Raw genomic sequence first — 16,116 nt, 5'->3', positions numbered from 1 at the left:
TCTGTGTGTCTGTTTTTGTGTCAGTACTATACTGTCTTGATGATTACAGCTTTGTAATAGAGCTGGAAGTATGGAATTATGATGCCACCAGTTTTGGTTTTCTTTTTCAACATTACTTTGGCTGTTCAGGGTCTTTTCTGGTTCCATACAAATTTTAGGATTGTTTGTTCCTGCTCTATGAAAAATGCTGATGGTATTTTGATAGGGTTTGTATTGAATGTGTAGATTGCTTTGGGTAGCATAGACATTTAGCTTTTAATTACAAATTACACTTTAAATTGTTGTAGGGCTTTTCAAGTTTTCTATTTTTGGTTGTGTTCTTCAAGGAATTTGTCCCATTTCATCTAGATTGCCAAATTTTTGGAGCACTTCTATAGGTTCTTTGCACTTCCCGTGGACTCCCATGGTTCCACCTTGCACTTCCTCGATCCGTATATTTTTCTCTTTTCTGGCTGTTTGCATACTGCTTTTGGAGCCCTTAGGAATTCAGTAGTTTACTTCTGCTATCTTTTTTTTTTTTTTTTTAAAGATTTTATTTATTTATTTATTTGACAGCGAGAGCAGGAACACAATCTGCTATCTGTTTTTAAGGCCCATTGATCCACCAAGTGGACCTTTTGGACCCACTCTTACTTTTGGACCCACATCTTATTCCCAGGAAACATCAATACGTTTATTTTTTTTTAAATTAAAATTAAAGTAAAATTAACATAACAGAAAGTTATACTTATTTTAACCATTTTAAAATGTAGAGTGGGTGGCTTCTAGTATATTCACAGTGTTGTACAAGTATCACCATTAATTCCGGAACATTTTTATTACCCCCAAAAGAAACCCCATACAAATCAGCAGTCACTCACTATTTCACCTCCTTCCCTAGCTAAGCTCATGACAATGATTAATCTCCTTTTTATTTCTGTAGATTTGTCTTCTCTGAACATTTCCTGTAAATGGAATCACATAGTATGTAGCTGTGTTGTTTAATTTTTATGTCAGCTTGGCTGGTCCACAGTGCCCAGATATGGGTCAAACATTATTCTGAATGTTTTTCTGAAGATGTTTTTGTATGAGACTAACATTTAAGTCAGTAGAATTTGAGTAAAGCAGATTGCTCACCATATTATGGATGGGCGTCATATAATTAGCTGAAGGCCTGAATAGAACAAAAGACTGGCCTCCTTCCCAAGTAAGATAATTCTGCAGCAGATGGCCTTTGGACTTGAACGGCATCATCAGCTCCTTTGTGAGTCTTTAACCTGATGACCTTTGACTTAAATTGCAGCACTGACTTTTCTCTTGGTTTCTAGTCTATTATCCCACCTTGCAGATTTTAGATTTGCCAACCTCCATAATCACGTGAGCCAATTCCTTAAAGTAAATCTCATTTTATACATACACACATCATATTGGTCCTGTTTCTCTGGAGAACCTTACAAATACAGTGGCCATTTGTGACTGGCTTCTTTCATGAGCATAGTGTTTTTGAGGTTCATCCATGTTGTAGTATATATCAGTATTACTTTCTGTGGCTAAGTAATAGTTCATTATATGAATATACCACATTTTATTTATTGAGCTGTTGATGGACATTTGGGTTGTTTCCCCTTTTTGGCTATTATGAATAATGCTGCAATGAACTTTTGTCTATAAACTTTTGTTTTAATATCTATTTTCAGTTCTTTTCAGTATATTCCGAGGAGTGGAATTGTTACAGCATATAGTAATTCTGTGTTTAGCTTTTTGAGGATGTGCCAAGCTGTTTTCCATAGCAGGTGCACCATTTTACATTCTCATCAGTAATATAGGAGGGTTCTTATTTCTCCACATCCTGGTCTAGTACTTGTTCTTTTCCATTTTGTTTTTGTTTTATAACCATTCTAGTGGGTGTGAAGTGATATCTCATGGTGGTTTTGATTTGCATTTTCCTAGTGGACTAATGGATGTTGAACATCTTTTTTATGTGCTTTTGTGTGCTCATTGGCCATTTGTATATTTCCTGTGGAGAAATGTATATTTAATATCTTTGCCCTTTTTAAAATTGGCCTGTTTGTCTCTTTGCTGTAGATTTGTAAGAGTTCTTTATGTATTCTGGATATTAAGCCATTATCAGTTATATGATTTGCAAATACTTTTACCAATCTGTTGTCTTTTCATACCCCCCCCTTTTTTTTTTTTTTACTATTTTAAGTAATCTCTACACCCAGTGTGGGTCTCGAACTTAAAACTCCAAGGTCAAGAGTCTCATACATGTTCTATCTACTGAGTCAGCCAGGCACCCCTTCTTTTCATATTCTTGATAATGTCCTTTGATGCACAAACATCTTTAATTTTGGTAAAGTTCATTTTACTTATTTTTTGTTGTTGTTGTTGATACGCTTTTGGTGTTCCATTTAAGAATCTGTTGCCAAGGGCGCCTGGGTGGCTCAGTTGGTTAAGCGACTGCCTTCGGCTCAGGTCATGATCCTGGAGTCCCAGGATCGAGTCCCGCATCGGGCTCCCTGCTCGGCAGGGAGTCTGCTTCTCCCTCTGACCCTCCTCCCTATCATGCTCTCTGTCTCTCATTCTCTCTCTCGCAAATAAATAAATAAAATCTTTAAAAAAAAAGAATCTGTTGCCAAGGGGCACCTGGGTGGCTCAGTCAGTTGAGTGTCCAGCTCTTGGCTTTGGCTCGGGTCATGATCTCAGGGTCCTGGGTTTGAGCCCCACTTTGGGCTCCATGCTCAGTGGGGAGTCTGCTTGAGGATTCTCTCCCTCTCCTCTGCTCCCCCCCCCCCGCTCTCTCAAACAAACAAACAATAAATAAAAGTCTATTGCCAAGTTGGAGATCTTGAAGACTTAACTTCTGTGCTTTCTTGTAAGAATTTTATAGTTTAAAAAAAGAATTTATAGTTTTATCTGTTACATTTAGTGTTCGATCTATTTTGAGTTAAGTTTTATATTTGGAATGAGATAGGGGTCCAACTTCATTCTTTTGTAAGTGGAAATTCACTTGTCCTAGCACTATTTGTTGAAAAGACTCCTCTTTCTCCTTTGAATGGTCTTGGCATCCTTGTTGAAAATCAGTTGGCTATAGATGTTTGGGTTTGTTTCTTGATCATCAATTCCATTTCATTGAAAAATAATATAAACCAACTAGGCCTCACAAACATACAGAACACTCTACCCAACAAAGCAGGATATACATTCTTTTGAAATACACATGGAATATTCTCCAGGATAGAACGTAAGTTGGGCCATAAACAATTATCAGTAAATTTTAAAAGATCACAGTCATACAAAATATCTTCTCTGACCCCAATGGAATGAAGCTACAGAAATCATTTAACAGAAGGAAGACTGAAAAGTTTGCAAATATGTGGAAATTTAACAACATATTCTTAAACAACTAGTAGGTCAAAAGAAATCCTTGGGAAAATTAGAAAATACTTTGCCAGGAATGAAAACAAAAACTCAATATACCAAAACTTATGGTATACAGTGACACTACTCTGGGAAATTGATAGTTCTAACACCTACATTAAAAATAAAGATCTCAAATCAACCTAACTTTGCACCCAAGAAACTAGAAAAAGAGCAAACTAAATCCAAAGCCAGCAAAAGGAAGAAAACAATAAAGATTAGATCAGAGATAAATGAAATAGAGAATAGAAAGACAGTAGAGAATTAACGAAACCAAAGTTGATTCTTATGAGACAAACCTTTAACTAGTCCAAGAAAAAAGGAGAGAAGATGCAAATAACTAAAATCAGAAATGAAAGTAGGGACATTACGGCACCTGGGTGGCACGGCACAGTTAGTTAAGCGTCTGTCTTTGGCTCAGGTTATAATCCCAGGGTCCCACATTGGGTTCCCTGTTCAGTGGGGAGTCTGCTTCTCTCTCTCCCTCTGCAGCTCTCTCTCTCTCTCAAATAAATAAATAAAATCTTTAAAAAAAAAAAGGAACATTACTCTCTATCCTACCATTGAAGTAAAAAGTATTGTAAAAGAGTATTAGGAGCAATTGTATGCCAACAAATTGGATAACCTAGATAGAAAGGGCAAATTCCTAGAAACATAGAAATTACCAAAACCGATTCAAGAAAAAAATAGAAATTCTCAACAGACCTTTCACAAGTAAAGATTGAATCAGTAATCAAAAACTTTCCAACAAAAAGTCCAGGACAACACAGCTTCATGGGTGGATTTTACCAAACAGTTAAAAAAGAGTTAATTAATCCTTCTCAAACACTTCCAGAGAATAGAAGAGGAGGGAACACTCACATTCTATGAGGTCCTCATTATTCTGATATGAAAGTCAGACAAAGAACAAGAAAACTAAAAATTAATATCCGTTACGAACACTGATGCAGAGGTTTTCGACAAAACACTGACAAACTGAATCTGACAACACATTTACAGATTTATACAATACGATGAAGTGAGATTCATCCTAGGAATGCAAAAGTTCAATATAAGAAAATCAATGAATGAAGTACATCATATGAACAGAAAAAGGACAAAAACCACATAATCATCTCAACAGAGGCAAAGAAAGCATTTGACAAAATTTAACACCTTTTTGTGATAAAAATGCTCGGTAAACTAAAGGCATAGCATAGAAAATATAGTCAGTGATATTGTAATAGCATTGTGTGGTGACAGATAGTAGCTACACTTGATGGTCATGTGATGGTCATGGCATAATTTATAAAGAAGTTGAATCACTGTTGTATACCTGAAACATTGTAACACATATAAACACATGTAGCATTATGTGTCAGCTACTCGAATAAAAAATTTTAAATAAATACATTAAAAGAACACTCAGTAAACTAGGAATAAAAGTAAACTTCCTTAATATGATAAGGGGCACATACAAAAATCCTCAGTAACATACAGTTGACCCTTGGACAACATGGGTTTGAACCATGTGGGTCCAATTTTTTTTGATAAATATAGTCCAGTACTGTAAATTTATTTTCCATATAATTTTCTTAATAACATTTTCTTTTATCCAGTTTAGTTTATTGTAAGAATACATATATAATACATATAACATGCAAAATATGTGTTAATTGGCTGTTATTGGTAAGGCTTCCTGTCAGTAGGAGGCTGTGAGTAGTTAAGGTTTTGGGGAGTCAACAAGACTGCTATTCTCTTGGCACTTAAACATTGTAATTCGATCTGTAACTGGTACTTGCTTCATTAGTTTTAAAAATTATTATTTACGTTTTTAAAATTCATTTGAAATATTTGGTTACATTTTTTATCTGCTCCATGGCAGCATTTTTCTCATGAGTGTCCTTTGGCTACTGTTTTTCCTTTTTTAAGTTTTGCATTTATATATTCTATTCCTGCTTCTTTTTTGGGTTATTTATTTTTGAATGAAGAGAGTTCTTCCTGTACAGCGTTTTAGGATATCAGAAGTAGGTGTCTCAGGGTAGCTACTGTCTTCCAAATTTACAGTAATTTTCTTTATAACCAGGGTTGTGTATATAAATTTATTTCATTTCTCCTCCGCCAGAGAAGATTTGCTGCTGTAGGACTGTTCATAGTGTAGGCTGTCTCACTATCTTTTTGCCACACCAGCAGCCTAATTTCTGCTAGTGTAGCTTGTTTGTGTGATTCCTAATTTAGTACTGTCTCCTCTACTTCTTCAAACTGTGAGCAGCAAAACTCCTTCCGCTAGCCCATGTCCCCTGTTTTTGTTGTTGCAAATGTGGTTTAAATTTTATACCTCAGGAAGTATACTTGAAGAAATGTACATACCTCCCCCCTTGAGTTTTGGAGCCTCAGGCCTCATATTCACCCTCTTTCTCCAGCTTTGTCTCTCTTTTGGACTATCTTTCACATGTTTCCTAGTTTTATTGGAGATCACATTTGCATTTATGTTTTTTATTTATTATTGCTTTTGGGTAATTTCCGAGAGGAGTAGGGAGATTCACACTTTGCTCTGTCATCAAGACCAGAGTTACTTAAAAAGTATTTTTTTGTTAGTGCTTTGCATATTCATTTAGTCAAAATATTTAAACTGGATTAAATTTCATAATTATAAAATGTGGAATGTATTTGCACTTATTTAACAAAAACTTTCTAGCATTTAGTATGTGCCAAGTCTGTTCTGAGTGCTTTACAAATATGTACATTTCATCCTCATAATAATCCTATGAGGTAGGTGTTCTTTTTATAGGAAACCGAAGCACAGGCAGGAAAATAAATTTGCCTATTGTTGCCTAATTAATAAGAAATAAGAACACTTTCTACTTTTCATTTTATGATGATAGCATTTGTGAATCTTGGCATCATCCATTTATACCTTGTGCTCATGAATCCCTTGAGAGGAGAGTCCATGTCTCATCTTTATATTTCTTGTACCTGTTTAGCAGAATACCTGAAATTCAGAAGATACTAAGTGAATGTTGTTGGTGAATATTTTTATTAGGAGCCAAATAATTTCCTCTGTGCCAGACTTGTATAGTTTCAGTTCTTTATTCTACTTGCTTTGTTTAAAAAAAATTTTTTTGAGTGCATGCGCACAAGCAGGGGAGAGAGGTAGGGGGGAGAGGGAGAAGCAGGCTCCCCGCTGAGCAGGGAGCCTGCCGCAGGGCTGGATCCCAGGACCCTGGGATCATGACCTGAACCAAAGGCAGAGGCTTAACTGACTGAGCCACCCAGGCGCCCCATAAAGGTTTTATTATGACAGAGTTGTCAACGTGCTGATAATTTAAGTACTAGTTCCCTTACCCCAGTTTGCTGTCCATGCTAAAAAATTATTTTTATATCCTGATATTAGTTGCATTTACACAGTGTTATTTGTAAAATAACGGGGGTGAACTAATTCAGGATAATAAAAATGTGGTAGTCATTTTACAGTCCATTTGTTTTTATTGCTGAGTTTTATTCTGTTTTAAGAATGTATCACTTAAAAATTTTTTTTAATTTAAATTCCAGTTAGTTAACATACAGTGTAATATTAGTTTCAGATGTACAATATAGTAATTCAACACTTCCATACAACACCTGGTGCTCATCACAAGTGCCTTCCTTAATCCCCATCACCTGTGTAACCCATCCCCCCCCCCACCTCCCCTCTGATAACCATCATTTTGTTCTCTACAGTTAAGTCTATTTCTTGGTTTACCTGTCTACTCTCTCTCACCTTTGCTCATTTGTTTTTGTTTCTTAAATTCCACATATGAGTGAAGTCATATGGTATTTGTCTTTCTCTGACTAACTTATTTCACTTAGCATAATACTCCTTCCTCCATCCATGTCATTGCAAATGGCAAGATTTTATTCTTTTTTTTTTGGCTGAGCAATATTCCATTATTTATATCTATATACACATACATAACACACCTTCTTTATCCATTATCAGTTGATGGACACTTGGGCTGCTTCCATAGTTTGAGTATTGTGCCAGCATTCCTACTAACAGTGCAGGAGAGGTCCCCTAACTCCACATCCTTGTCAACACCTGTTGTTTCTTGGGTTGTTCATTTTAGCTCTTTTGATAGGTGTGAGGTGATCTCTCATTGTAGTTTTGATTTGTATTTCCCTGATGATGAGTGATGTTGAGCATCTTTTCGTGTGTCTCTGTTGGCCATCTGTGTGTCTCTTTGAAAGGTTGTCTGTTCATGTCATCTGCCCATTTCTTAATTGGATTATTTGATTTTTGGGTGTTGAGTTTTAGAAGTTCTTTATATAGTTTGGATATATGTCGCTGTTTGTTGATCTATTATCCCACTGATGGACACCTGGACTGTTTCCTGTTTTTGTCTGTGAATAAAGGTGCTATAAATATTTTTGTGTTTTTAGGGACATATGTTTTCATTTCTTTTGGTAAATGCCTACTTTTAAAATTGCTACGTCAAGATAGATATGTGCTTAATTATATAAGAAATACTGTACTTTTTCCCAAAGTGGTTGTATTATTTTATATTCCCACCACTAACAGAGTTTCATTATCTGTATTCTCACTGATATTTATAGTTACCAGTCTTTTAAATTTTAGCCATTTAGTGTGTTTATTTTTAACATTCATCATTATAGTTATTGATATCCCATTTCCACTACCACCATTAATAATTTGAACATTTTTAGGTGTTCTTCTGATCCTGGTGATGAATTATGGAGTTAGGGAGTCCCCAAGACAGTTCTTTCACTTTTGATGCCAGCTGCAAGTTTGGAGGTCTCTAAGATCACCCTCACTTCTGAAATGACTTACAAGATCAGGGGTCCCCAGGACCACCCTTAGATTTGATAATTCATAGAAGGACTCACACAACTTACTGAAAGTTTACTGAAGGTTGTGTTTTTTTATAGTGAAAGGATGTAGTTTAAAATGAGCCAAGGGAAGAGGTGTGTTTGGTCACTTGGCTATGATTGACTGCCCATGGGGCTGACCTTAGTTTCCACTTCCTTCACGGGTTGAGTTCATACCACATGTCCCAGCCCCCCTCTTCTCCACACTACTCTCAATAAATCACATTGTTAGCATAGACTTTCTGACAGGGCCTAAAGTCTCCAGGTAAATAAAAACACTATTATCAGTCATAACATTCCAGAGGTTTAGAGATTACTCCCCAGAAGCCAAGGGCAAAGGCCAGACCTCAGTCATAGTAGTGAGATCAGTCAACGCTCCCTGATCTCTTGGTCCCAGCTATGCTGGTAACCTGTGAAGTCCACCTGTGGATCCCTGCCTCTTGCCCCCCTCCACATCCTCAAATAATTTTGTAAGCACCCAGTTCCTTGCATTGAATCACTTTGAATTAGAATGTACAGAGTAAAGAATTTGTTTCTGGCACTGAAAAAAAGAAAGAAAAAGAAAGAGGGAGAGAGAGAGAGAGAGAAAGAAAGAAAGAGGGAGGAGGGAGGGAGGAAAGAAAAGAAAAAAAGAAAGAAAGACACCCAAATACACAAAAATTTAGTAACTGGAAAAGAGAACATTTTGATTCAAAGGGAAAAAGACCCCATCGCCCCCACCTCCACTCCAGCAACCCTCAGTTTGTTTTCTATAGTTAAGAGTCTCTAATGGTTTGCTTCCATCTCTGTTTTCATCTTTTATTTTTCCTCCCTTCCCCTATGTTCATCTGTTTTGTTTCTTAAATTCCACATGAGTGAAATTATATGATATTTGTTTTTCTGTGACTGACTTATTTCACTTAGCATAATACCCTTTAGTTCCATCCATGTTGCTGCAAATGGCAAGATTTAATTCTTTTTGATGGCTGAGTAATATTCCATTATGTATATACATATATGTATACACACACATACATACACACACAGTACACACACATGCTTATATATGTGTGTGTATACACACACACACAGACACACCCACACACATACCACATCTTTATCCATTCATCTGTCAGTGGACATTTGGGGGCTTTCCATATATTGGCTCTTGTAGACATTGCTGCTCTAAACATTGGGGTGCATGTGGCCCTTTGAATCACTATGTTTGTATCCTTTGGATAAATACCTAGTAGTGCAATTGCTGGGTTGTAGGGTAGCTCTATTTTAGGTATAGTTTTTTTTTTTTTTTTTTTTTAAGATATTTATTTATTTATTCATGAGAGACAGAGAGAGAGAGAGAGGCAGAGGGAGAAGCAGGCTCCCAAGGAGCAGAGAGCCTGATGAGGGACTCGATCCCAGGACTCTGGGATCATGACCTGAGCCGAAGGCAGACGCTCAACCATCTGAGCCACCCAGGCGCCCTTAGGTATATTTCTGATTATGTTTCATTATCTCTCTGTTTACTCATGTTCCATTACCAAGTTGTCTTAAGTATTGTCACTTTTTAAATGAATTTTTATTATCTGATGAGAGTAGGTCTTTTTTAAATACTATTCTTTTTCAAAATGTTTATAACTATTCTTAAATGTTCTTTTTTCCATATGAACTTTATAATCAACCTATCTAGTTAAAAGAAAAATATTTTTGAAATAATAGCAGACTTAACTCTCCAACCCTTAGCAGCCACTGATCTACTTTCTGTCTCTATAGGCTTGCCTATTCTGGGACATTGTATATGAATGGAATCATATAATATGTGGCCTTTTATGTGACTTTTTAGCACAGTGCTTTCCAGGTTCATCCATATTGTAATATGTGGCTTTTTATGTGACTTCTTAGCATAGTGCTTTCCAGGTTCATCCATATTGTATCATGTATCAGTATTTCATTCCTTTTTTGAATAATATTCCATCATATGAATATACCACATCTTTTTAATCTGATTATCAGTTGATGGACATTTGGGTTGTTTCCAGTTTTTGGCAATCATGAATAATGCTATGAACATTCATTTACAAGTGTTTGTAGAGACATATGTTTTAAGTTTTCCTGGGTATATACCTAGGAATAGAACTGCTGGGTCATATGGTAACTCTATGTTTAACCTTTTGAGGAACTCTGACTATGATTTTCTGAAGCAGCTGCATCTTTTTACATTCCTACCAGTGTTGTATGAGACTTCTCATTTCTCCATGTCCTTGCCATCACTTGTTCTTGTCAATCTGTTTAATTATAGCACCCATTAATATTTCTAAAGGTATTTATGAGAAACTGATGTTGAATTTTAACCAATGCTTTTTCATCTTATATGGAGATTATGAGAAGTTTTTTTTGTTCTGCTCTCTTGACTGTGAATTATAATAAATAGATTTCTAATATTAATGATGTTGATTTTGACTAGTTGTCAACTTGGATTTGTTTTCTTTTGTTAGAAAATTACTTAGTAGACATGTAATTGTTTCATAACAACTAAAAATTCCGCTGAGAACTTAAAACTACTTAATATGCATGTTCAGAGTAAAAGAGTTCTGTTTTCTTGGTGACTTCACTTGAATATCCTTATTTCAAGATGAATTACATCTAAGCTTTCATAGCTTAAATATTTTGCTTTCATGTTTTGTAAAATATTAAAAAATTCTGCCTCCTTCCAAATATGGGTAAGTTTTCAGATTTTTTTTTTAAAGATTTTATTTATTTATTTGAGAGAGAGACACAGTGAGAGAGGGAACACAAGCAGGGGGAGTGGGAGAGGGAGAGGGAGAGGGAGAAGCAGGCTTCCCGCCGAGCAGGGAGCCCGATGCGGGGCTTGATCCCAGGACCCTGGGATCATGACCTGAGCAGAAGGCAGACGCTTAACGACTGAGCCAGCTGGGCGCACCAAGTTTTCAGATTTTTTAATGGGGAAAGTAGAAGTTAGTTCATTTTATTTTAGTTTCTTTTGCCTGGGTATTTATGGTAGATGGGAAGATCACATATTTGGTAGTACTAGTCATAATTTCTGGTACAATTTTAGTAAAAAACATGGGTACATAAAAGGTGTATGCGTGTGTGTGTGTGTGTGCATTTATTTAAAAATGAGGCCTTAAATTTTTTTAAAAAATGGTAGGAATTCTTACTAAAACATCAGAAAATAATAGAAAGCAAATGAAGAAAGTTGAAAGCCTGTAATTCTGTTACCCAGAGAAAACTTAATTACTATTTTGATGTGTGTGTGTTATATAGAACAGTATATAAATGCATACGGTGTATTTATATATGCGTATATAATACATAGTTTATATGTTTTAAGGACAGTAGACTAATTATATTTTAAAGGACTGTGTTAAATGCTTTAAAATGTGCAGTACCCCTAAGGAAAAGGGTCTTGCTGTACTTTATGTTTTCCATTTTTTTACTGTAGTAAAATATGTATGACATAAAATGTACTGTCTTAGCCATTTTTAAGTGTACAGTTTAGTGGTATTAAGTACTTCATATTGTTCTGCAACTATCACCATCATCTATCTCCAGAACCCCTCATCTTGTAAAACTGAAACTATACTGGTTAAATAATGAGTCCTCTGATCCTCTCCTTCCAGCCCCTCGCAACCTCTGTTCTTTCCATCAATATGATTTTGACTACTCTAAGTACCTCATATAAATGGAATCCTAGAGTATTTGTCTTTTTGTGACTGACTTCATTCAGCATAATATCCTCAAGGTTCATCCTTGTTATAGCATATGTGTTGGTATTTCCTTACTTTTTAAGGCTAAATAACAGTTATTCACTCAAAACAAATGTAGTAAGATTTTAAATAGTAGTTTTTCTTATATAAGAAATGAATAGTCATGTTGGTAAATTTAAATACTTGTTAAAGTGGAAGCTTTGGCTTAAATTGTCTTTTTTTTTTTTCAATCCCACCCTTTTCTTTATATTTTTCACATTTTATTCTGATATTTCTGCCTTAGTGAAGTGCTTTTAAGAGTACAGATGCCTGGCTCCTAATAGAAAAGTCTTAAGCTAAATTGTCAATATTACCAAATTTCATTGACTACTTTGCCTATGGTTTATAAGGTGTACTGTTATTTCATGTACTGTTAAGGTAGAAGAAAATACTGCTAATCGTTATTAAAAGATGAATCCCAGTATCATAAATGTTAAAATGTGAAAAGTGTTACCGTAGAATCTATAAAATATAATACATGTATGGAAAGGGTGCACCCATCATACCACATTTAGTGGCCTTGTACTTTGTTTTGTAACTCTGGTTACAAAGGACTGGAATGAAGGAATTGATTTGACTATTTTTCATGTGGCTAAGCTGATCAAAATTTGATTTTCTTCTTTTTTAAAAGTTTTATTCATTTTAGAGAGAGAGTGAGAGAAAGAGAGCGTGTGGTGGGGGCAGTGGGAGAGACAGTCTGAAGCAGACTGTGCACTGAGCATGGAGTCCCATGTGGGGCTCGATCTCATGACCCTGAAATCGCCACCTTAGCCAAAACCAATAGTCAGACATGTAACTGACTGTGCCACTCAGACACCCGACTTTTTTTAATAACGATTTTATTTTTAAGTAATCTACACCCAACGTGGGGCTCGAACTTACAACCCCGAGATCAAGAGTTACATGCTTTACCATTTGAGCCAGCCAGGTGCCCCCCAAATTTAATTTTAACTTTGTTTTCTATAGTTCCCTCTACATTGGTTAAGTTCAATGAATATTTTTAGTGCCTACTATGCATTAGCCACTGTCATAAAAGTAGTTAACATATATAGTTTTACTGTGTGCTAGACAGTGTTATGAGCACTTACTATATTTTAATTAAGTAAATTTTACACTATCTCTATGGTGTGGATACTGTTACTATCCCATTTTGAGGCACAGAGAAGTCAAGTGACTTGACCAAGGTCATACAGCTAGTACATGGTGGAGGCAGGACTTGAATGTTTGATTTGATTTTCTGACTCCAGAGATTTTTGTCAGCAGTACCTAGGAACATAAATGAATAAAATATTGTCCTTTCCCTGAACACAGTTTACCAGGTAGTATCTGAGGGTGGTTGATAAATTTACATAAAATTATTGTTATACTTCTAGTAATGAATTTTTATTTGTGTTTTTAGGACATTCAGTCAGAAGAAGGCTGCCATTGAAAGAGAGTATGCACAGGTAAGCTTGGAAATTGAGGTGACCATTCTAGGTATACCTCTTCTTTGGCTTAAAAAGGCAGATATGGTTGTTGGAGAGAAACTTTGTTATCCCGGCATCCTGTTTTTCTTTTTAATTCTGGCTATCTCACTTTGATCCTCCTTTTACTCCATTTGAATCTCTAGATGAGGAGGTAAGTTGCTCCTTACTACACTGAAGGTTACGAACCTTTGGAGAGAAGATAATATTTATAGAATTTGTAAAGTATTTACAAGTGTAAATAATAAGGCATACATTTTATAAGTATATATACTTGACCCTTGAACAACATGGTTTTGAACTGCATGGTTCTGCCTATACATGGGGTTTTTTCCCCCCCCAGTAAATTTATGTACAGTTTTGTAAGTGTATTTCTTCTTCCTCAGTTTTCTTACTAACATTTTCTTCAGGGGTTACTTTTTTGTAAAAATACAATATATAATACATATACAGAATATGTGTTAATTGACTGCTTATATTATCAGTAAGTCTTCTGGTCAGCAGTAGGCTTTTAGTAATTAAATTTTTAGGGAGTCAAAGTTATATGTGGATTTCTGACTACATTGGGGGTTGGCACCCCTAATCCCCGCATTGTTCAAGGATCAGCTGTATATTCATTCTGTTATATATCCTATTCTCTGCAGTCTTATAGAAGGTTAATTTTATTTTATCCAGTTAGGCATTTATTTCTATTTAGGTCCCTGTTGATAGAGAATGATGTACTTTCAATGGGTGGTGTAATGCTATTTCTAGGGAAATTTAAGCATTTCCTTCCTTTATTTTAATTCGAATCTTATTTGCTCCCAGATAACTAAATGTGCCAAGAAAAAATTATGTTGGTATATAATTTTGTAGATATGTTAAGAATTAATAACTACCTTTCCTTGTATAAAAACAGTTTGACATGATTTGGAAATTTTGGCCCTTGTAAGCAATTACTTTCTATGTGGAATAGCATTCTAAAATTGATGTCCTCCCACTCCCAAAATTATAAATGTCAGGTTTTGATTTTAGTTTTATTCTGATTTCACTGTAGTTAACAAGGTAACTATTTTATTTGGTAATCTTAGAAGATAACTATCTATTTCTTGAAAGCTGGATAGACTCATTAATTAGTTAATTCAGTCATTAGTTATTGAGTGCTTATTTATCAGGTACTTTACATAATGAATTAGTGTCAGTTCTAATAATTAGTGTTGAACCTTATTCTATGCAAATATAATGATAGCTAAAATTTATTGAATCCGTGTACTAGGGATTTTGCTGATTATTTTACATAAATTATCTGATGTAATCCTCTCAATAAACCTGTGAAATAGGGCAGTTATTACGCCTTTTACAGATATGTTTCCACTGGGACCAAAGTATATGATCTCTTAAAATTTATATGAAGTGAAAATTTTTGTATGATAAATTTGTCTGGAACATGATTTAAAGTTCTAATAATCAAATAGGACAGGCTCATGATTAAAAATACAAGACAGTACATTAAATTGCATGAAGATTAGCAGTCCTTTGTCCCAACAGCAGTCAGTATCCTCAGAGAAAAGATTAAAAGTAGATGACTATTTTGGTTCTCCTGGTGATCATTTCCATATCTTTAAATAATGTGCTTATAACTGATTCGTGATTTGTCAACTCTAGACATTATTGCTGGATTATTTCTTATAATAAATAAGAAATTAGCTTCCTAAGCCATTCCTTTTGGCCTACTCTTTCCAATGTAATTTGGCACTATTTTAGTACCTTTGTTATTTTTCTAACTCTAAATGGTATGGACTTTTATCTCTTGTTCTATTAAGTGCATATATATATATATGTTTTTATGTGTGTTTGTGTGTTTATAACATGTATTTATGTTATTTGTATGTAGATATATGTATTTTTGTGTATATATGTATGTATGTAGTACAGTGGAATTGCATCTACAGAGCAATCTAATTTATTCTTGAAAAATTTTTTTAACTGTCTTTTAAGTAAATTGTACCTGGTTTTGTTTATACAATTCTATATAATAATGTATAAACTGTATAAGATACCTAATGTATATTTTAATATTTCATAGAATAATAATATTCAGAAATTAAAGTGTTCCACTGTCTCTCTGCTTGGGACAAGTGAGCACATTTATGGAGAGTCAGTGTGCAGATTCTTCTTGTTATTTGTCATATTTACTTTTTAGGTGATTTTTCTCAGTTCTTACTCTTCAGTATTTTTCCAATTAATTTTTCAATTTATTTCTTGATGATATAGACGAAATATCTACACTCTTCTTTAGCTGCCTCAACAGTGTTTTTACATCTTATCAATAGTAGAGAAACCCCTCAAATGACTAACATTCTATCTGTGGTTTTTGCTAGTATGTGCTAATTTAAAGATTTTTTTTTTTTATTCATGAGAGACAGAGCGAGAGAGAAAGGCAGAGGGAGAAGCAGGCTCCCAAGGAGCAGGGAGCCCGATGCAGGACTCGATCCCAGGACCCTGAGATCATGACCTGAGCTGAAGGCAGACGCTTAACCATCTGAGCCACCCAGGCGCCCTGTATGTGCTAATTATGTCAGGTTTATTACTTGCATTTGCTGTCTGAGGGACATACACTCATTGGTGATGGGATGTGGTCAGAGAGGACAGCTGGACTATTTACATTATTTCTTTTTCTTTCTTTC

At 35.1% G+C, this 16,116-nt stretch overlaps 1 protein-coding gene across 1 annotated transcript in view; it reads left to right on the top strand.

Annotated features, from left to right (window-relative positions):
* The window catches only part of FCHSD2 (FCH and double SH3 domains 2), a 303,207-nt gene that overhangs the window by 36,515 nt on the left and 250,576 nt on the right, over positions 1–16,116 (top strand). Inside the window, exon 3 of the mRNA XM_021704593.1 lies at positions 13,387–13,432. Within this exon, the coding sequence (XP_021560268.1) occupies positions 13,387–13,432 (46 nt within the window). The remainder of the gene's footprint in view (positions 1–13,386; positions 13,433–16,116) is intronic.

Source organism: Neomonachus schauinslandi, chromosome 11 (genome assembly GCF_002201575.2).
Source record: "Neomonachus schauinslandi chromosome 11, ASM220157v2, whole genome shotgun sequence".
Lineage (NCBI taxonomy): Eukaryota > Metazoa > Chordata > Mammalia > Carnivora > Phocidae > Neomonachus > Neomonachus schauinslandi.
The sequence above is the reverse complement of the archived record's forward strand: the minus strand, read 5'-3'. Positions and strand labels throughout refer to the sequence as shown.